The sequence below is a fragment of the Scardinius erythrophthalmus genome (genome assembly GCF_964197995.2).
Source record: "Scardinius erythrophthalmus genome assembly, chromosome: 7".
Taxonomy (NCBI): Eukaryota; Metazoa; Chordata; class Actinopteri; order Cypriniformes; family Leuciscidae; genus Scardinius; species Scardinius erythrophthalmus.
Window position 1 is genome coordinate 27,330,757 of NC_138227.1, and position 23,171 is coordinate 27,353,927.

Here is a 23,171-nt window from a genome sequence, read left to right on the forward strand (position 1 = left end):
TTATTTACAAACCGATGTTCTCTGGAGCTTTCTGTTTTGTGAATTTGGTTAAGTGTCATAAAAAAAAAGATTGCAGATTTAGATTGCAAGTTAAAATGTATTCCATTTGATTGATAAAAAAAATTAAGATAAAATAAAACGAGATAAATTAAGATTAAAATAAATAATATTAATAAATAAATAAAATCTGTTAACAAAAATAAATAAAAAAATCTATAAAATAAAACAATGTGACCATCCCACTCTGCCCAGCCTTTAGCAGAAGGTAAGATCTGAAAAGGTCACTCACCTGTCAGACCTTCACATTTAGCATGGACCCAGTGGTTACAAGTGGAGCACTGCATCATCTGGCTATCGTAGTCATTATCTTCATAACACTTGAAGCACATTGTGCAGTAATTACCTACACACAGAGGAAAAAATTGCTTTGTGCTTTGTCAAGCGGCAAATGAAAGTAAAAATTGAGTATATGAAACGGTATCAGTCACGTGTTGGCCGGTAACATTTTTATGAATCCTAACACTGCAATGTTGTGAGAACATCAATGTGAATGAATGACACTCGGGACAGATGACAGGCCAGTGCTGTATCGTCACGAAAGTTTAAGCCTTGCCCATTTAAATATTCAAGCGCAAGAAGTTGTGAAAGGGTTTTGTAAAAACATTTTTTTTAGATTTATACTGTTAGAAAAGATTTCCATTTTTGAATAAATGCTGTTCTTTTTATTCATCAATGAATCCTGAAAAAGGGATCACAGGTTCCAAAAAAATATTAAGCAGCACAACTGTTTCCAACATTGATAATATCTGAGTATCAATGATGCTGAAAATTCAGCTTTGCATTACAGAAATAAATTATATTTTAAAGTATACTAAAATAGAAAAACATCATTATAAATTGTAATAATATTTCACAATATTTCTGTTTTTTTTTTTTCTTCTATTTTTTCGATCAAATAAATGCAGCCTTGAGCCAATCAGAAGTGTTTACGAATCCGTTCAACAGCGCTCAAAATGCTTGAGGGAAATGCTGGTATCGTCACATTTTTTAAATTTCAGTACCGAAGTTGGTACTTTTGACAACTCTACTGCAGAGTTTGGGCAAAGGCCAAATTAAATCATCATGTAATGCCAAGAATAAAAAATCCTCAAGAACTTGTATTTATTAACGGTACATTATTTTGTAGCTTAAGCTAATCTGACTGGATGGGTGATGAAATATCTAACAGACACTCTGAAAGACCCTGGAACAGCTGAAATATAAATATAAATATATATATATATATTATATATATATATATATATAAAATATATATTTATATAAAATATGCTACAAGTCTTACCTTGATCAAACAGCCTAGTGCAGTCAGGACAAAGACCCTTGTCATGATTCCACTCAGTGTCCCAGCTCTTTCCTGGAGTCACACCACAACTCTTGCACCGGATGCATGTCATACAAACCTTAAAAAAACAAATGTCACTCAATCAACATTTCCTGCATAAACTTAAACATCATCCAGAAACTGTACAATGACAGTTTGACCAAAAATTATTAAAATATGTCATTATAAACATTTTATATAAATAATTTAAAAATATATACATTCAAAAATACATAGTGTACAGTCTACTATTATGCTGATTTTTGAAGTTCTGGCAGCTGTAAATGTTTGTTCAAAATGTTCCTGTTAAATATTCTTCAGACAAATAGGGTTTTGTACAGTGTGTACACATTTGTACATAATTTTCATTTGTGGGTGAACTGAATTATACAATATAAACACAAATTTATACTTCAATGTCTTGCATTTGTTATTTCCCCTGATACTAACTGAAGTGCTATCTTATGCCGCACATTTTTTGTTGTTTGCACTGACATTCTAAAGAAAAGGCAATGGCATAGAGGTGAAGACTTCCTTGTAGGTTTTGCAAGTGGAGGAAAGTCCCTCGGTGGACAACTTACCCAAGGCTTCTTACGTTTGTTGGGTTTGGGGTAGTTTGGACCCAGACAGGCAGGATGATAACAATTCTGACACCTTTCACACTCCAGCAGAGGCTGCAAAAAAACATTTACCAGTGACATCAAAGCTGTTACAGACCATCTGTTTCCATCGAAAATGACTAATGTCACAAGTTGTGAGAGCAACACGTGTTCACTACTGTTCAAATTGTTGAACTCAAAAAGATTATTTCCCCCAAAGAAATTATTACTTTTATTCAGGGACGATGTATTAATTGCCCAGAAGTAACAGTAAAGACATGTAAAAGGTTATAAAAGTTTTCTTTTTCAAATAAACAGTGGTTTTTTTTTTTTCAATTCATCCACAATCCTGAAAAAAATATTCAGTTTGCACAAAAATGTTAAGCAGCACAACGATAATGATAAGAAATATTTCTTGAGCAGCAAATCATCATATTAGAATGATTTCTGAAGGATCATGTGACACTGAAGACTGGAGTAACAGCTGCAACAGTTCTTTTAAACTGTAATAACAGTTCACAATATTACTGTTTTTACTGTATTTTGATCAAAATTCAGTTAAGACCATTTCAGTTATAACCTTTAAATTAGGGTTAAGGTCCGTTCACACCAAGGGCAATAACTATAACGATAAAGATATAGTTTTAAAAATTGTTTTAAATAGATAAGAGTTCACACCACAACCTTAATGGCACAAAGAAACGATATTGTTGGAATCATTTTCAGAACGATTTTCTTTTTCCAGCTGATGAACAAAAATAAATAAATGTTGACAGCCAACCAGAATCCATCCAGCATTAAAGAGCTTGAGCATTTAAAGCGACAGAAGACAAAACCGCGCTTGGAACAAACACAACATTATCATCCTCTGGTGTCGTGTTTTGGAGTATCTCAAACTACCTTGGATTCTTTATTCTTGCAGCCACAAACGCGGCAGAACTTGCAGCGGCGACAGCACCAGTTCTCCTTGTTCTCCTCCAGTGGACGCTCTGAAGGGTCCAAGCAGAAGCGATGGAAAGGCTCACAGCAGACTTGACAGTACAGCATCTGCACAACATAAGGCTGTCATAAGGCTATTTCCAGGATTTCACAATACCGGTAAAACATGTTTTTCATGTAAGATGTTTTTCATGTATCCTCACTATCAAGTAATGTGGCAAGATAAACAAAAACAAAAAAAATCACCTTAAAATAAACCATTCTTAATGTGTTGCTGAAATGAAAAGCAGTCAGGACGTACCTCATGTTGGCCTTTACTGGCACACAGCAGGCAGGCGTACTGGGGCACGAGGGGTACAGATGTGAGGATGCTCAGGCCTCCGGTCGCCCACACGCTCTGCACGCTACAGTCCTCCTGTGGAGAGAAAAAGGAAAGGAGTAAGGAAAATTTTAGCACCACATAGTTTCTGCTGCATGCTTTGATCACGCCCTGATTATTCCATAACAGAATCCAGTGCTGCCATCATGTGGCAAACCTTTGCAGTGCTGAAATCTGAAGATCTGTGTAGATTACAAATAAAACAGAACTTGATTTTTATACTCCGTTTTGTAAAGGAACATAGATATCTACCTTAAAATCAACACGGATCTTATGTGTGGGTTCTGCAGGCTCTTGTTCTCTCTCTGCGAAACCATTGGCAAGGGCTGCAAGGACGCTGGGTGGCGTCTGTTCCTGAGGGCTCTGCAAACAAAGGAACAATGGACGCTGCTTTCGATGCTTCAATGACATTTTGGCTGAATGAGGACAGGACTCTTTGATAGAGTCCACCGGTATCAACAACATGAATACCTTCTCGACTTTCCGTTTGATGGGTGGAACCCTGTGGAAGCCAGGCCTGCGATGGCGCACTCCCTCGTCAAAAGCCTCGCCAATGAAGTCGTCCAATGAAACAAAATCTGTGGTGCATATAATACAAACAGAACTGTGACTTTGAGAGCAATAATGCAAGTAAATAACTGGCAAGATTCTGGTTTCAATTCCACTTTTCAAAAAAAACGGAACCAGTTATGAAAAAAAAAAAACATTTGTAGATTCCTGATCACTAAGGTCTAACCCGAGTTTCGTAGACCAGGAGTTCTCCTGCGGCCCGGGGAAGTGGAATTTGAAGCTCCTATCCAGTCGAAGTCAGAGTCATAATCCAACAGGTCGCAGTACGAACGTGGTTTTACGTGTCGCCGCGGCTGTTTCCGCACAGATGGACTGTCGCCTAGAGAGGGTGGAAACATCCGCCCGATCCCATCGCCGCCCTCACCTTCTTCATTACTTGAGTAACCCACACTTATCGAGGAGCGGCGCTTCTTCCCATGCCCTGAAAATGATGACACATTTATAGCAGACGTACAAAGAATAAACACAGCATTTCATTTTGTATGCCGGCTTTCACTCTAAAACACGTTCTTACCTTTTTGGAGCTTGCCACTTAGCCTCATGGCCTTCCTTTCTTCAACCTGATCACATCTCTTGTATCTTAAAAAAAAATTATAATAATAATAAGAAAGAGTAGTTTAATTTGGACAGGACTGCGTTGATTCCAAGTTCGAAAAATATGAGGACCTTGAATCAGACAAAAGCAAGAAAATTCTTGTAGAAAATGTACTTATAAGAGGGGCAGACATTAAACAAATACATTTTATTGTCAAAAACAGGTAAAAAAAAAAAAAAAAAAAACCTAACAAACTAAAACAAATGGCTTTGATAATGCCCTTTTTTAGATGGATTCCTGTACATTAAAGGGATAGTTCACTTTGAAATTAAATTTTGGTATGTTTTAGCTTACCTCAAGGGCATCCAAGATGTAGGTGCCTTTTTTTCCGCAGTAGTTTCAATTTTGATATTTTTAAGTCAAACCGTTCTTGTCTGTCAGTCCTATAATGCAGGTCTATGGTCACCCCCTCAAAGAGCAAGCACAGAGTCCAAATTAAAACAATTCCCCATCGTCCAAATTAAACAATTCCCCATCGTAAGTACACATTGATGGCCTAAGACACGAAACGAGCGATTTGTGTGAGAAAACGAACAGTATTTCTATCGTTTTTACCTCTTGTAACACAGCCATGTCCAAGTGATCTGAGGGCGCGGGCGCTTCCTGCTGTTAAAGACATTCGTTCCAATGAACTGCTGTAGACAAGGCGACATCTAGTGTATATATATATATATATATATATATATATATATATATATATATATATATATATATATATATATATATATATATATCTATGCACCAGTCTGCGTACACCTCACACACCAGGATGCGCTTGCGCCCTCAGATCACTTGGACGTGGCTGTGTTACAAGAGCTAAAAACGATATAAATACTGTTCGTTTTCTCACACAAACCGCTCGTTTCGTGTCTTAGGCCATCAATGTGTACTTATGATGGGGAATTTTTTTATTTGGACAATGGGTAATTGTTTTAATTTGGACTCTGTGCTTGCTCTTTGAGACAGTGACCATAGACCTGCATTATAGGACTGTCAGACAAACGGTTTGACCTAAAAATATCAAAATTGAAACTACTGCGGAAAAAAAGACACCTATATCTTGGATGCCTTGAGGTAAGCTAAAACATACCAAAATTTTATTTCAAAGTGAACTATCCCTTTAAGTAACGAAAGTGGGAACTTAATGGAAATGTAATTTGTGATTAATTAGAATGGTTTGATATGTAACACATTGATTACTAATATATATTCCTAATATAGAATGTTAACCATAATTGCCTTTTTTTGTCAAATAATTTAGTATTTCCTTTGAACACATTTTACCTGTATGCATGGTGGTTGTTGATAATGTTATTTTTTAAACAAAACTAAAACTATTAGTGTTTTTGTTAACTGAAATGAGAAGATGAAATAAAATAAGATATACATATTAGATGAAAAACTTTGCCAAAGCAACCTAAATGAAAATGATAAATGTTGGTAATTACCTGAAATAAAAATGTGTATGTACTAAAACCACAAAAAAAGGAATGAAAATAAGTTAAAGCTAAATAAAAAAAAAAACACAAAAGCACGTAACCAAATTGCTAAAAATTAAACTAAAATAAAAATGAAAACTGAAAGTATATAAATAATACTAAAATAAAACTAGTAGTGAAAAGTAACCTTTTCCTCAATTTAAATAAATAAATAAATATTAATGTTTACAAAATTTAAAGAGTCCCACTTGAACAGTGCATTATGCAATATTGACAGCTAGTGTTTGAAATGGGTATTGCAGTCCAAATTCAAAATGTTGGAGAGTTGCCAGATTGAGGGGACAACACGAACAAGCTTAATTGATAAACCCTACACTCTAAGTTTTACTGTATCTGTGTTTTGATATGCTTCTGGTCATAGATCTTTTTATATGGATGCTGAGGCTTTTTAGGTCAGGTACAACCTGCGATCTCTGACCCAGTTCATTTACTGGCTTCCATGGCAACAATACCCTATGTTTCCCGCCAACTGGCAATCCGGGGTCGAAATACTATTGGGCAAATTGGCAGCGGGCGAGATCACACAGACCAAAACAAAAACAGACATTCCGACACGGGACTCACTTTTCAAAGTAGAATAACTATCTGTAGCATTGTGTTTCAGAGAAACAAGTATGTGAACTTAGCATGTTTCCTAAATATCTGCAAAGTGCAAACATATGATATTTGTATGCTTCAGTACAGTCAAAAAAATACATACAGCACCTTTAATATAAAATGAGAAGTGAGGGAAAAAAAGCTGGTTTCTCCCATGAACTACAGTGCCTGAAAAAGACTAAACTATGAACTGAGTGTCAAGTAGTCTGGGTAAAATAACATAAACATACTTACACACAGCACTGCCGTTTTGTGTTGGGGCCACCAAACTTGGGTTTGTCCAAGCAGTTGATGCACCTGCCACAGTCTTCCTCATGCAGGCAACCTTTACACTCCCCACACCGTCGGGACCGGTTCCCAAAGAAATGACCTCTACCGCGACGAAACTTTGGCGTCCTGTGTTCTTGTAATACAGGGCTTTCCGGGTCAGAATGAGACTCGACTCCTGCAGCAGTGATAAAAAATGTCAAAACACAGCCTTGATACATAATCAACAAAAGGTATCAATACTATCAACAAATTAGTGCAAGTGAACTGCCATACTGTCTAACTTTTTAAGGCAAATACAATGCTGTCAAGTAGCTTACAAGGCTTTGGAACAGACCAGAAATGTATTTTGAATATATAAACAGTAAACAGCAGATTAACAAGAAAGCATCCTAAACTATAAATATCGGTAGAAACACATCTAAAAGAATGGTTTATAAAAAGTTACACTAACCGAAGTCTATTATGAGATCCTCTCTTGGGTTTATTGGTAATCTTTGCAGTTTGCAGAGTAAGTGATGGTACCTTTTTCTGCAGGTGAAGGGGATATGTCCGATCTCTCGTGCAGGGGTAGCGCACTAAGCCGGGGGATGTCGTCGGGGACCATGGCACGAGGCTGACCCAAAACCACAGCTGCAGCTCTGCATACGTGTTTAATGCGAGGCCCCCCTCTGGCAGGTTCCTTATGGAGAGATTTGTAAAGTATAAAAACAAAAGCACTCAACAAATTCTGTTCTGTTATCACACTGGTTTGACTGGCATCATATTTGCCACAATTATGTCAATAATTACAATTAGTGTGCATATATTTACTATGTGATAACCTAGTTACCTACTGACCTAGTAAAATCTTAAAAGAACATGTACAACATTGCTCATGGCATTTCTATCATATTTTTAATACCAATACTAAAGTATAATGAGATAAAATAAGAATCAAATAAGATTCTAGTGCATTTACTGAAAACAACACAAAACTCTGTTTATTTAGTAGGATTCTTCTTATTTGATAAAAAAAGGAAAAACCTGATACCTGCTCTGGAGAAGCATCAGTCTTGTTGGGGCAGGCATTTTCAAGCCGTTCTTTCGGTTTTCGTCTCTGTCTCTTTGTTGCAGTAATTCTACCCTCTGGCAAAAGCTACCACACAAACAAGGTGTGGAAACAGATGAAAACAATATTAAAAGCACTTCAATTATACACATGGTCAAAAAGCATCAACTGAGTAAGAATTTCTTAAAGCATGCATTATTGTTCAAAAGTTTGAGGTCATTATTTTTAGCAGTCTCCAGGGATGTATTTATTGTACACAGCAAAAACATTAATATTGTGAAACATTATTTCAATTTAAAATAACAGTTTTCTACTTTAATACATTTTAAAATGTAATTTATTCCTGTGATGACAAAGCTGAATCATTCCAATATGCAGAATTGCTGCATTTCTCATTATTATCAATGCAGAAAACAGTTTTTGTGGAAACTGTCATTTTTGATCAATTGAATGCATCCTTGCTGAATAAAAAGAAAAAATAATACCCCATGATAAGATTACAGTTAATCTAAATGGAAAGGTACACATTTAGATAAATTGACTTACCCCAGATGATTTCAGCTGTTTCTGCTGATCTATTTTGATGAGTTGAACCTTGGCTTTCTTGAGGAGGTTGAACATGCGCTTGTTGGCTCCTGTCAGGCGAGGGCGCTGGGTGGTAGTTTTCTCCTCAATGTCAACGTCATGTTTCTGAGTGTCCTCAGAAACCAGTCCTTCTGATTCTGTGAGATGCATCTTATCAAAGTCTGAAAAAGAAAAAATGTGTATGGACATGTTGAGAACATAATACTGCCAAGTAGTACTTTCTAACAAACGTTGAAGTTAACATGAAATGGCATTATTTGACATAAAATACTAAATGGTTGTAGAAACCATGAACTGTGATAAATTAACTGTTAACTAACAGGAACATTTTAGAAAGAAAATTTGGAATAAAGTGAACTGATGATTCATTTATAACAAGACCAGGAATATGTCTTACAAGTCTATTCTGGTGTCGTGTATTTTAAGGTAGACAGCATTTATTTATAATTAAAGGTTTAGATGAATAAAATATTTGCCTACCTTTGCATTTATTGGGAAGAGAGATGTCTGTATGAATGGAAAACTCATCTGGCAGGTCATCCTCTTGGATGTCTTTTGCCTGGTGTTGCGCCAGCAACTTGGCACTCAGAGCTCGGACACAGATGGAGACTTTGCGAACAACCCCAGGGGTGTTGAGATCCTCAATCTTGAGTTTTGCTTTTTCCTTCTTCATGTCTCTAAGAGACTTTATTAGACTCGCCCCTTCTTCCAACTCCTTCTTCTGTGTCTTGGCAGGGGATGATACAACTTTGCCTATTTTGTCCTTTGGGGTCTTTTTACACCTTGAGAGACTCTGTTTGAGTTTAAGCTTTTTGTATAACCTAAATTTTGAAGTTTGCGCTTTGAATTTTGATGATTTTTTCTTCTTTTGGACGGGATCAAGCAACGAGTCCACTGTAAAATCTTTGGCAGATAGCAAGGTCTCCAACTCCTTGTCAAGATCTTCATCAAAGGTATACACATCGTCATTGGCAGGCTCCAGCACTCCCCATTTGAAACCCGGATCTCTGAGTAGCGATCGCCTTTTCCCAGGTTGCTTCTCCTCACTGAAGATCTCAGCATCATCAGGTGATTTAGGTTTTGAGTCCCAAGCGGAAGACAAATCAAGATCGGTTTCACTCACTTCATCTTCATCCTGAGACTGAAGAGATCCAAGTTCACCGCATTCATTGGATTCAGGTTTCTTTGATTTCAGTTGTAGACCAAGCTTCTTTTGGGAGTTCTTGCGGGGAAGATCTGACATACCAAGATCATCCATGAACCTCTTTGGTGTTTTGATAACCCGAGAGGATCGGGCACTAACAACTGGCATTATGAAATGTCTGATGGTTTTCACGAACTTCGTTTTGCTGCGTTGGATGGCTTGATCTTGGTCTGTTTTCACATTCACAGAATCCTTTTCCGCCTGATCGGAAAGTTGATCACCGCTGGTATTCTCCAACTGCTTGGATAAGAGCTTAGCTTTTTTCCGTCTACCCTCTAATGACTGAAGACTCGAAATCTGTTTCCTCTTGTACTTTGTTGAGAATATACCAACTAGTTTAGACTCTCCTACTTCAGACCCCGTCATCGTTAGGCTATCGTCCTTAACCTCAACCAACTTCTTCTTTTGCAATTTTGGATTTCTTATTCGCCGTCCAATCAAAGACTTTCTTCTACGCTTGACCCGTTTTATTTGCCTATGTGAGGGACGAGGTACCTGTGGGTGATCTCTCACGGAAGGCTCTAAAACTAGAACCTCTTCAGTTTCAATTGATGCTGTCTCAAGTTTTATCTCTGGCTGGGGTTCTGTCCCAAGATAAGGACTGGTTGGAGGTGATTCAACAGTTTGTTCAATGACCTGAGATTCGGCTGCTTCAGGTAATGGTTCTGTAGCTGGTGGAATGGACCTTTTACCTTTTTTCTGCGCAACTTTACTTAAATGCCTTTTTGGTTTGGATTCTACAGGTGCTGGCACTGATGTTGGCGATACTGGCAATTCCTCCACCTGAGATTCAGTTTCAGTTGCAATTTCAGAAGCTGGGTTTTCTTGAGATTCATTCAATTTGCCCTTCCGCCTGCACTTTCGTCTGTAAATTGTCCAGTGATTGCGTCTTGTACGTTTCTTCCGAGCAGTGTTTTGACATAGCTTGTTCCTTACTTTGGGGGCGGGAGTGGTAGCAGTAATTTCCAACACATTCTCAGTCTTTTCTGAATGCTGATGGTCTTCGACTTTTGCAGGTTCTTTTATTTCAGGTGAAGTTGTAACTTGCTGAATTAAAAAGGATTGCTTTAAACTGTTGTTTTTACCTGGTGAGGAGACAACTTTGATTTGAAGTGGTGGAACGGTATCGTTACTTATCAGATCTTCAGGGTCCGTCTGAGTGGCCTCATCTGGATGTGCTTCAGTTGCAATTTCTGACTTTTCAAGAGCCTCTTTGTTTTCCTTTTCTAGGGTCTCCTCAACCTTCTCAATGGCCACTGGGTTCTGTGGGCTTTCAGGAAATAGATCAGCAGTGTTTTCTATGTTTTGTAACTCCTGAGAAGAGCTAGCTTCCAAGGAATTGGAAGGAGCAGATATGGATTCTGCTTCTGTAGAAACATCTACTTCCTCATCACATTTAGAAGCAAGTTCAGCCTCTGTGCTGGGGCTTTCACTTGCTTTGCTGGCACTCTCTTGGACTTCTTGGGGTTTGATTTCTTGCAATTCGTTGAGATCATCTTGGACTTGGGAATTTTTGCTTTTGCTTTCTTGGGTTTTGTTTGGATTCTCTTGGATGTGTGAATCTTTGCTTTTGCTTTTCACCAGTGTAAGAGTCCACACAAACTTGCAGCGTTTCTTGCGAGACCGGGCTTTGGGGTTTCGTATTCTGGTCAGTTTCAAACCTGGAATTCCGACAAAGTCATTGTCAAAAGAGAGTTTTTGAGGATCATCAGCTGAGTGGCCTAGATCTTTTGCTGATGGTGAATGAGGCTCCTGATTCCTTTCAGATTCTTTATAATTTTTCTTCTTCTTTTTCTTTTTTTTCTTCTTTGAAGGTGACCTGGATTCATCAATTGTTGAGACCTCCAAAAGCGACTCTGCTAAACTCTGGTTTCCAGATTCCTGTGGAACATTTGAGGACCTTCTGCGTTGTCTCCTAATCACAAGCTTATTTACCTCTGATGCCTCTTGTTCTGACTTATCATCAGGTTTTGGCTCCATAGTTTCATTGAGAGGTGGATTTTGAGACCTTCGAGTTGATTTCCTCAGCTTGAGTTTTTGGTCATTGGTCTCTTTTTTAGGATCTGTTTGTGGAGGGGATTCTAATTTCTTGTCAGCAGATCTTCCTCGCCTTCTGGTACAAACCTCATCCTTTGCCTCACCAGCATTGATTTCACTGGCTGGTTTGTTTGTCTTTAATTTCACATGAGCATTTGAGATTTGGGCACACTCACTCTCTGTAACTTCAGATTTGATTTCCTTCTGTTTTTTACCAGATCTACGTTGGACTTTAACCACTGTCTTTTTGGCCACCAACTTGATTGTGATCCTTGGAGTTGATTGGGTTTCCCGTTTTGTTGACCCCCTTTTTCTCCTGGTGGGCTTCTCTGATCCTCCATCACCACCATCATCGTCTACTGATGTGTCCTTTAGAGACTCTTGACTGTGCAGTTGCTGAACAGAACATGAATCATTTTGAGGATCTTTTGAACTTGTGTTTTCCACTAAAGGAGAGACTGGAAGAGTCAGCCTTTGACGTATCCTCCTTGACGACTTTGCTGAAGCACGATCACCTAAAACAGACCATTCAAGATTTAATTTCATTTAATTATATTCATTCCACAGTGGTCAAGTGATTCAAACATGTTAGGGCTTAAGCTCCAGAGTGTATCAAGTGGAAACTAAAATATGAACATGTATATTTTAAATGAGCTATGCCAACACTGTTTGTTCTAGAGTCATTGAAGTGACGCTCTGTTGTACAAGATGAAAAATTACTTTTTTTTTTTTTTTTTTTTTTAAACTTAAATCATATGGGATCATTTTATGGTATAAAAAAACTACAATACAAACACAGACTTTGGGGATTTTCTGAATTATTTGCATTTGAAGCCACACTTACGTTTATATGGATTTCGTCCAGCCCGAACTGTGGCGCTGCTATTTTCGTTTTGAACATCAAATCCTTTGAATTCAGCTCCCTGAAAGTCAAAAAGAGATTTGAAATTAATATGCGTAACTTGTTTCAAGTCTACACTATACTTGTTTGTTGTCTTTTTACATCATTTACTGTGATATAGTACACGTCACATAAATACACTACAGTTCTAAAGTTTGGGGTCAGTAAGAAGAAACTAATACTTTTATTTAGCAAGGGGACACTACATTGATCAAAATTGACAGTAAAGACATGTTTAAATGCTGTTATTTTAAATTGTTACTGTTTTACTGTATTTTTGATAAAATAAATGGAGCTTTGGTGAGCAATGAGCATAAGAGACTTCTTTTAAAAACATTCTTACAGAACCCAAATTTATCAACGGTAGTGTACATGAAAACGTCAGTTAAAAAGGCTTAACAAAAAGGAAAAACAAGATATAAAAATATAAACATTTGCATATTTTACCAAATGTTGCTGACGCTTTAAAACAGGTAGTACATATTTTTAAGAGACCACTGAACATTTATAAAGGGGTTATTATTTATAAACGTTTTGTGGCACTTTTCTGCATAAATGAGCATCATAGGATAGCCGAATGTCTTGTTTAAGACTCACCTGGTCAATAATGTACTGAAACAGAACACCACAACAACAAAGTAATGCCATTTCTGTGTTTGACAAAGATTTACGGCCTTATTAGAATTAGGCCTTACAAGACTTAAAACACTGAACTGTAGAAGACAGGCTAACTCTCTTGTTTCACACTTCACAGAACACAGTTCATGCTCAAAGACAAAGAAAGAACTGAACTGAAACAACTCAACTATTCTGTTGTGTGAAACAACGCAACTGGAACAACTCTGCTGTTAACCACCCTAGTAAACTTGAAAATAACTGATTAATTATTTAGTATTAAGAAAAAGCCCGCAGGTAAAGTACTGTTTACTCACAATCTCTGTTATTTTAACATCTATTTGAAACATAAAAAAAATGTCTTTTGATAAGTTTACAAGCAGCATGGTCAAATATATGTCTCTGGACTGACTAATATCACATCCTAAAGGCTACACAATATTACAACAGATAGCATGTTGGCAGAGAGTTACCCTGCAAACTTGTAAAATCTGCACACATTTCTTCAAGTTTACAGAAGTTGTTAACCGAAAACCGAAACCGTAAACCTCAAAGAAGCTAATACACAGACAATGGCCCCGTATCTATTTATACGTATCTACGTAAGTGTCAGAGCGTCTTCAAGCCTTCAAAGTCCACAAAACTTTGACCTTGATCATCTTTTTTCTTTTTTTTTTCTCAGTTGCACCTTTCTGCTCAGGAAACACAACACAAGTAACCATAGCACATTACCATGCCAATGATACATGACGCATAGGTGAAACAAGTGCACCATAAAAAAGCTGCATGAATTAGGGCTGGGCGGTATATCGAGTTTGTACGATATATCGATATATTTTTTTGAAACGATATGGAATGAGGCAATACCGTTTATATCGATACAGTAGTTTGATATGAGCACATCTCAAAAACGCAGAAGACGCAGGGTGAGCTGCCGCAGTGAAAGTACATAGCACAATTTGTCCTAAACATGACACAAGCTTATATTAAGGGCTTCAAAATAACTGGTAAGATATAGTTAACAAGTTTAAAGCAGCTTGCCCTGTCAGATGCTTACTGACAGATACTGTTGCTGACTGACAGATAAATACTTGCGCTGTATATGCGTTTGAGATGTGTTGCTTTCCTCAGTGCTTAACTTACATTTCACAGGTATATTCTCCATCTGTAAATGTTAGAAAGTCAAACAAATATGTCCATTTCACTGTCAGGAGAGGACGAGCTTCTGCAATTGAATCTCCGCTAATATTCAAGCTTCCGTGAATGAGCGACGCCGCGCGCATGCGCGCCAAACAGACGGAGCACAATAGAATAGTAGCGCAATAATTCTGACTAAAATATACATATTGCTAAAATATTTGTTGTTGGAAACAATAAATATGCCATATGGGGAATTTTAAACCTACAAGTATATTTTTATGAAAGTGATCATTATAACGGGGTAATCAAACGCAGGCTAATAGTTTAAGTTCTTTTGTTTTTATTTTCATTTTTAGTTTAGCCTTTAGTCAATTTAAAAACAAAAGCATTATTTTTGTTAGAATGTAATGTGATTTTAACCACCTTTTTGCACATAATATATTGCATAGCCTACATTACATTCACTATATTTGTTTCCATATCCTCCAATATCAACATTGTTTGTAGGATATCATTGGGCAGGATGAAAATGGCATGTTTTTTAAATAAATACAGATTTTCTTTATCCAAATGGAAAAATGTAGAAAGTACCGAGATATATATCGTATATCGCCATTTAACCCAAAAATACCGAGATATGATTTTTTGGCCATATCGCCCAGCCCTAGCATGAATTCATGTGACTTTTCTCATCGTTCAAGATTACAGGATAAGGACTTTTGGAAAGAATACATAAAGTGCACTCACAAAGAGCAATTTCTGGCTAAGGCCAAGCACAACTATTAAAACTACACACATTTCCATGAATTTAACAGGTGTGCAAATCAGTTTTACAACTCAAAATATGTCCAGGTTTTCCATTTCCTGACCAGCACAGTGTCTTAACACATCAATCCACATCAAATACATCAGTTTTCAACATTTAATAGGCCTTTATATGATATAGCTATGCCTTTAAAAACAACAGTTTTGTCAATTTTATCGTTCATTTAGTAGCCTTGCGCACAAGGTTATGATGATGCTACAGAAAAAAACACTTATATTGCTACAAATGTCCAGTTTTTGATAATTAGTTGTTTACTGTACAAAACCATAGTAAAAGGGCTCACAATTTAAAATCGTCACCTAGAGACACACCTAACTAAATATATATGTGTGATAAAGTTCACATCGGAACAAGACGTGATGTCATTATAAGAATTTATAGAATTATAAGGTTATGCTGGTAATAAAGGTGAGAATACACACCTTAGTTATACCATAACCTGGGAAGTATTTATTTTTATTTTTAATACAATATTATACCTAAAGTCAACATATATAATTATCCATTATTATGGCTGAAATCTACATACTTTTTACAATTACAATATGAATTTACATAATTTGTTGCTAATACACAGGGGAATCTGGAAACACTGACTAGGGACAGACTAATATGCACCATAATAAAAAAAGAAGATGCAAATGAAATAAAAAATAAAATAAATTCACTGGATTTTGTCTGATGTGTTAAGACAAACCCCACAAAGCATAAGTAACACACAGTGAAAGTTTGTGTCAGCTATGCATTGATAAAGATACCCACATATATATTCATTGCCTGCCGTGGAATGACCTTCTAAGCATTAAAGTAACATCATTGTTCTTCACTGCAGGTGATCCAGCAGCACTGAATGCTCTTATCAGCAATCTGTCACAAGAATCAAGTCCAGTAAACTGGGTGCTGCAACTGGTGTATGTGTATGCATAGAAAGACAATATGCACGTGCAAAGAGGATCAGTTAACGCATACAGTGGTGTTTATATGCAGCACCTACAACAGTATGAAATTAAATAAATAAAAATTCAAACTGCATGATCTCTGACCCACAATCTGCTGTGAGCTACAATGCTACAGTAACTGTCCCCTCCCCCTCCGTGTTTTAATGTAACGCTATACGGCAGTCACTGCGCTCGCGCTACTTGTATTCTTATTCCTTCCTATGAAACACGGTCGCGTAAAAACAAGCTCGCACTGGTGCATTTGATTGCTACAGTAAAAACCGCCAGTTTGAGCCATGCACTCACCTCTTCGCTCCCACTCGAGCTGTACCCAGCCTCTCCCAGGCTCTTGTAGCTCGCCTCTAGCCCGAGAAGGCGCAAGTGTGACTGGTCCTCGTTCAGCGCGAGCACCAGGCAGGTGGGCCTCGGGCCTCCGTTGGAGGAGATCTCGTCTAGATCTGTGCCAGAGCGGCCGAGCTGCCATCGCTTCTCCGAACGCAAACGGCTCCGCGACGACCAAGGCCGACCGGGGAAGCGACCCCGCGCCGCGCCCATACCGCCTGCGCCCACAACGGCAGCCGCGGTTGCTGATCCGCATCCCGCTGCCGCCATCATCGCATCAACAACAACACCGATAGACAGAAACTCAGGCTGCGAGAAGAGGGAAAGCGCTGATGGGAGGGGGGAGGACGCGCGCTGCACTATGGGAAGTGTAGGCTGGGAATGAAGTGTACTTCCACAACATCTGGCAAATGTTGAATATTTCTAATATATCGTGGTTTTATTAAAATATATATATATATTTGTCAATATATACAATGCAAGAATGGATGTAAGTTGATACATACAAACTTTTTATTTATTTATTTATTTATTAAACCACATAATGTATTTATAATTGTTATTTCTTATTTAATAGATACTAATTGTTTCAGTCAAATAAAACTGGACTTGTGGGAAAACAAATATTTGGAATATGAATGATTCTATTGGTCAGAAGTAAGGCCTTGCATTTAGTGTGGAAAATAATATCGTTAATAGTTAATTCCATTCATTTGTTATAACATTTCAGAGATTTTAACCATTTGAATAGACAAAATGTACAAAAAAGAGCCTCCGTGCGCATCTCCTGTGTTGAATCAGGTTAATCCTTTTCCATGCATGTTCTCGTAAAATATATATATTTTTTATTGATTTCACAATCAGCACATTGTTTATGTATATTTGCATTATTGTAATGCAAAAGTAACTAACATACTATTTAAATATTAAATTATATTTAAATATAGTATTTTTAGTATTAGTATTATTAATAGGTGTTTATGCTTTTAAATATTATTGGATTGTAGTAACAATGGTTTTTACTGTAATACTGTAAAATTTATAAATTTATAAATGAAGCATCTGTACACATTATAGAACAGATAATTTTGTGGGGAATTGTAATGAAAATAATGGCAAATAGCAACAAAAAAACATTGCTTTGAAGCAAAAAAAAAAAGGCTATATATATATATATATATAGCCTTTTTTATATATATTTTTATATATGTATATATATATATAGTTTTTTGTGTCTTTTGAATCTGGGGTGAAATGCGACCTAAACGTGTTTTTTGTGACATTCGCCAGTTCGCCTATTAGATCAGAGGGTTATACTGTATAACCCATGATTTGAATACCAGTCACGCGCTTCACGCCTGTCCTAGAAAACTCCATTAACCATCATGCAACGCCGTAGAGTGACGTCACGTCATAGTTTTCATCAGGAAGCGGAACCATAAAAGTTGTTTCCCCCCCTCGCCTTTGTTGTGTTAAACCCTCCGTTTTCTCATCTGAGCTCGGCTGTTAAGGTATCAACCCACCTTCATTAAAACAAACGATCAGTTTAAGGTTTTAGAGAAGACAGTCTGACGCACGCGGTCGGTTTTTGTTTGCTCGCAGTCCAGTAATGCTGTTTTGACTGAGGTGTAGGTTAGAAAATCCACCTTATTGCTCTGATGATTTTGACTGTTTTCCAAGCAGTGTCTAAATTGTATTGATGATTAGATGATTAGATTTTATGACAAAGCTTTGACGGGGGCTTAAATGCATGTTGTTTCACAGTAATCCCCATTTCCCTTTAGCTGTTACGCGATCATGTGAATCACTGTGTTATGGCAGTACTGTTTTGAATAGGCAGATGGCAGCAATGTTTCAGGATATTGATTAGTTCACTTAGATTTCCGCGTCTGGATTCATCAACGAACTCTTTTCTTCGCAGAAAGCCCACCACCATCACAACAAATCACAACTATGAATCTTGAACGGATTCCCAATGAAGAGAAGCTTCAGCTCTGCAGAAGATACTACCTAGGTAAGCTGTGACAATGGGATATCACGACACGCTTCAATGTTTTGTGTACAAGTGTTGTTGTTTTCAATGTGCTCATTTTTTCCTCAGGTGGTTTTGCATTCCTCCCCTTTCTCTGGCTGGTTAATGTGATGTGGTTTTTCAAAGAGGCCTTTTTAAAACCTGCGTACACAGAACAACCACAGCTCAAATCTTGTGAGTATGTGACAATACATGTCATGAGTCACACTTTTTCACAAAACTTGTGTTTTACCGCATTGCTGTGGGTGATATTCCTCCTTACAACTCTTCCCACAACCTGTTTTAAAATGTCTCTTTAAAAAAGTATAAACTCAGATTTTTAGTCAGGAGGGAGTCTCATTGCAATTTGATTTGCAAAAAAAACCTCCAGAGGATATTCACATTGCAGAGATGAACAAGCCAGAGATGCTGTTCCCTCGCTGGAATTCTTGAGCCGAGTTTGTGTAAACTCCAGTGTGTTTATATGCAAGCGTCGTGACACTTTTAAGGGCATATTTTGAGTCCAGGAAATACTTGAAGGAGTTACTTGTGTTCATCTATCACTTGTGTTAAATATAATGCTATATTTAAGCAATTAGGTTTGAGAAATCATGCTGTATTGTGAGCATTGTTTTAAACAACTGCTACTATATAGTGAATTTATTAACTGATAAAATGGATAGAAGCGTCTGCCAAATGCATAAATGTAAAAAGCACAATATTTCATTAAAACATTATTAGTTGCCCTTTATAGACCGTTAGATGTGTATTACACAAGGGAATAGGTGAATTGCCTTTATACCTTTTTTTAAATTATTGTATTTGTGCATATTTTTATATGGAACAGTTTATTTAATTTATTAGGTGTAATATATAACCAAATCTTAAAAAAAGGTGTACATATGTTTATGTATCGCATATAGTATGATATATAGGAGGGGAAAAATATCTAAATTTTATTCAGAAGTCCAAACCGATCAAAAATATGCAATTTAGTACAGTTGCTGATATTTATAAGGCTAAGATTCTGATGGCTTGTAATGTAAACCAATGAGCTCTTTCTAACAGTATAGCAGACTACTTGCATAAAATGCATTTAAATCTAGTTGTCACTCCTTATCTCCCAATAATGTTTTAGTAAGATGTTTAATTTAATTGCTTAGTTTTATGATTGAAGCGGTGTAGTTTTAATTGTGAGGAGCAAAACATATAATGCGATGATTGAGAAATAAATGTTCCTCAACCTGTTGTATCATATTTGATACTCACATTTAAACATGATGTATGAATATTCATGTAAACTTAAGTTGCTTATTCTTCTTGAAATATTACAAACAATATAAATGTTTACTTTATAAAAATCGATAGATTTCACAGCAAAAAGACGTGTGAACTACAACCTGAAGGTTTATTAGTCATGTTCATAATTTAGAGGCGTATCAGATATGATATAGTAGGCTTTTGTAAGGTTAAATACAGTTATCCACGACTAATAGAGTTTGCTGTGCTGTCCGTGACATGACTGGTGTACATGCATTTCAGTGTTTGACATCTAGGATGTAATGTATACTGCTTCTTCTTCTGCCTTCAACAGATGTAAAGAAGTCAGCTATGGGGCTTTTACTGTGGGTGGCCGTGCTGACGACGTGGATCACCATTTTCCAGCACTTCAGAGCACGGTGGGGTGAGGTGGGAGATTACCTCTCCTTCACCATTCCGCTCGGCACAGCCTGATCAGATGGCGCTGCTTTAAAATACCTCTTTCTTTCTTTTTTTTTAATACTCCTCCCATCGACATGATGCTCCTTCGCTAATTTGACCACTGTTGTCTCTGTTGTCCATTAATAAAAATTGTGTTTTGCACCATTTCAAATAAAATCAGAAAATTTCCTGCAGTGTCACTGTCTTTATCATGTGAAATACAGAAATATATGAAAATGAACTATTTAAATTAGAAATACAATTTTTTTTTAAGCTTGTAATTTAAGAGGCAGAGTTTTTACCCTTTTTTATGTCCACTGGTGGAAGATTTTGGGCATTAACAAGCAAAAAAATAAGTCAAATTTTACTTATTTATGTGCATGGAGCATATATGATTCTCACTGTTAGAAACAATATGTCAAAATGGCTTTCTATCTTGTTTATGTCCAGGTGTGTGATATGATAACTCCATCTAAAACTACTTTAAAAAGTATTTTTGCAATTGTATTCTACAAATATAAATCATGATTTTATGAGAAACTACATGGAATATGTGACCCTGGACCACAAACCAGTCACATGTTTTTTTTTTTTTTTATTATTATTAAATTAAAGCTGAATGAATAAGCTTTCCATTGATGTATGGTTTGTTAGGATGACAATATTTGGCCGAGATACAACTATTTGAAAATCTGGAATCTGTGGGTGCAAAAAAATCAAAACATTGAGAAAATTTTCTTTAAAGTTGTCCATTTATGTTCGCAATTGTGCTGCATTCACTCACAAAAATAAATGTTTGATATATTTACTGTAGGAAATTTACTAAATGTCTTCATGGAACATGATCTTTACTTAATATCCTAATGACTTTTGGCATAAAAGAAAAATAAATACATTTGACCCATACAATGTATTGTTGGCTATTGCCACAAATACCTGTGCGACATGTGACTGGTTTTGTGATCCAGGGTCACATATTTGTACTTTAAAAATGTCACATGGTAAGAAATCAGTGATGAAAACCTTAACTAGAGCAAAAATATACACTTTTCTTGATATATTTTAACCTAAAAAAAGTGCAAGTGTTGAAAAGAAAATCTATCTCTCATTTTCCATTTTTAGAGCTTGTTGTGAGTGGAAAATGAAAGCATCGAATGGCCAAGAGGGTTCTAGCAAAATCCACACGATGAATGAATTCCCTTGTTCTCTTGCTTACTAATCAACACAGCTTGCAATCATTTTAAACCCTCTGCATACCAGACTCTGTAATATCGACGCATGAAGCCTCTGTCTCATTTGTAACCCCTTACAGGCGCCTATTATGAAATTCGATCCAACTTTTGAGCGAACGCTAAGCCCCTCGTGGATCTTCTTGGGTGCTGTTTTTAGTCGCCTATAGCCAGTGCACGGACAGAAAGTTCTGCTTCTGCTACCAGCGGATGGCAACAGCAGAAGGACATGTTATCCTCAGCTCCAATGACTTGCACTCCTGCCAGTACACTGGTCATGATTTAAATCCAAGGGCCAGAAAGTACCTTTCGTGTGGTCCACGTGTGGTCATTAGACAGTTGATGAAGATCCATGTGAAGAAGATGTCCTTAGAAATGAGCTGTGAGTTATTCTGTTGTTGGAGGTCAGCAGTAGGACAATGTGTTTAGTGTGACATAATACTGTTAATATGAATCCATTGGACTGGACAGATTGAAAACTTTTCAACAGATGTCAAAATGTGTAGATTTTGCTGCCTTTTTAAAGACTTCTCCAGTAATGTATCAGGCCCATAACGCTTTCCATCATTAGCTCAGGACTTTTTTTTAATAGATGTGTTTACGTTTTAGGATTTGTATTATGTAATGGCATTCGACGTGTTACTTGATAAACAGACTAATAGCGATATGGCATCATGCATTTCTTAGGAATGCCTGCCAACCACATTTCATTAACACTAAGATAGAAAATGCCAACGACTGGCAGGCTGGCAGCGGGAGTGTCCATTCAATATGCAGAATAACTACTATTTCAGATTCTGGAATAGCCTCAAGTTAAATTACTTCAATACTGCTTGAATAAAAGTTACATTATTTGCAAGCTGTTGTAGCTCCGCCCCCCTGTGCTTGGAGCAGCAGCTCATTTGCATTTAAAGGAACAGAAGCTAAAACTTCACATACACACTCTGGGGACATCAAAAACTTATTTTACATCTTGTGAAAAGGGCATTATACCACCCCTTTAAAATATACAGAGATTAAAAAATGATAAGAACCCATTTTTATTCTACAGCCGTTTTCAGGTAAAGTGGGACACACATTTTCATCTAGTTTGTGCTTGGATAATACAATTGCGCTTGCAACAGGATATTGTACAAATCCTTTTATTTTAATAGAAATTTTTCAAAATGGAAAAGAAAAACTTTATTAAAACATACACACTAGCGGATTGTGTTCTTGTTGTTGATGGTGATGGTGATGGTGATGATGATGATGATTATGATGATGATGTTTCATGCACAGCTCTGGGTTCCTTTTTAAAAATACTTTGGAACCAGCAATAAACTGCTTTGTATTTGTTTTCAGAAAAAAACATTTAATTCCATATCTTTTGGATATTCAAAAGCTTTTTTTTTTTTTGCACATCTCTGCAAAATAAGCTTTCCTTCTCAGACGACTCTGACAAAAATGGTTATCTGCCAGAGGCATGACTACATTGCACTCACAACACCTTTCGCTCTTTTTTTCAAGGGTGGATTTTGGAACACACTTCCAAAAAACCCTGGCCAAAAAACAAAGTCAAGGTTCCTGGCCTGTCTCCCCTCTCACCTTGTACCTAATGGCTGTGTTTTCCCATTTTTCCCTTTCTGCCTAGAGCTTTGTGACATTTTCTGTAAAACAAAACAAGATTTGCATTATCTTTTATTTCATATGATGTCCCACTTTAGTTGAATACTACTGTCCCATTTTATCTAACACTTTAAGGTAAATTGGGTCAGTAACAAAA

At 36.9% G+C, this 23,171-nt stretch overlaps 2 protein-coding genes across 2 annotated transcripts in view; one reads left to right on the top strand and one right to left on the bottom strand.

The window, feature by feature from the left end:
* kmt2bb (lysine (K)-specific methyltransferase 2Bb) overlaps positions 1-16,857 on the bottom strand; it is a 37,232-nt gene extending 20,375 nt beyond the window's left edge. Inside the window, exons 1-16 of the mRNA XM_081371239.1 lie at positions 16,430-16,857; positions 12,548-12,626; positions 8,943-12,218; positions 8,424-8,623; positions 7,860-7,964; positions 7,352-7,508; positions 6,794-7,004; positions 4,383-4,447; positions 4,035-4,289; positions 3,770-3,876; positions 3,551-3,661; positions 3,221-3,334; positions 2,881-3,027; positions 1,963-2,055; positions 1,343-1,460; positions 290-403 (exon numbers count right to left, since the gene is read on the bottom strand). Of these exons, the coding sequence (XP_081227365.1) occupies positions 290-403; positions 1,343-1,460; positions 1,963-2,055; positions 2,881-3,027; positions 3,221-3,334; positions 3,551-3,661; positions 3,770-3,876; positions 4,035-4,289; positions 4,383-4,447; positions 6,794-7,004; positions 7,352-7,508; positions 7,860-7,964; positions 8,424-8,623; positions 8,943-12,218; positions 12,548-12,626; positions 16,430-16,738 (5,461 nt within the window). The 5' untranslated portion in view covers positions 16,739-16,857. The remainder of the gene's footprint in view (positions 1-289; positions 404-1,342; positions 1,461-1,962; positions 2,056-2,880; positions 3,028-3,220; positions 3,335-3,550; positions 3,662-3,769; positions 3,877-4,034; positions 4,290-4,382; positions 4,448-6,793; positions 7,005-7,351; positions 7,509-7,859; positions 7,965-8,423; positions 8,624-8,942; positions 12,219-12,547; positions 12,627-16,429) is intronic.
* Positions 16,858-17,862: 1,005 nt separating this feature from the next.
* psenen (presenilin enhancer, gamma-secretase subunit) lies at positions 17,863-20,371 on the top strand. Its single transcript, XM_081371322.1, has 4 exons — positions 17,863-17,976; positions 18,387-18,479; positions 18,567-18,671; positions 20,071-20,371. Exons 2-4 carry the CDS (start codon positions 18,419-18,421, stop codon positions 20,208-20,210), a joined length of 306 nt encoding a protein of 101 aa, XP_081227448.1. The 5' UTR covers positions 17,863-17,976; positions 18,387-18,418; the 3' UTR covers positions 20,211-20,371.
* Positions 20,372-23,171: the final 2,800 nt, after the last annotated feature.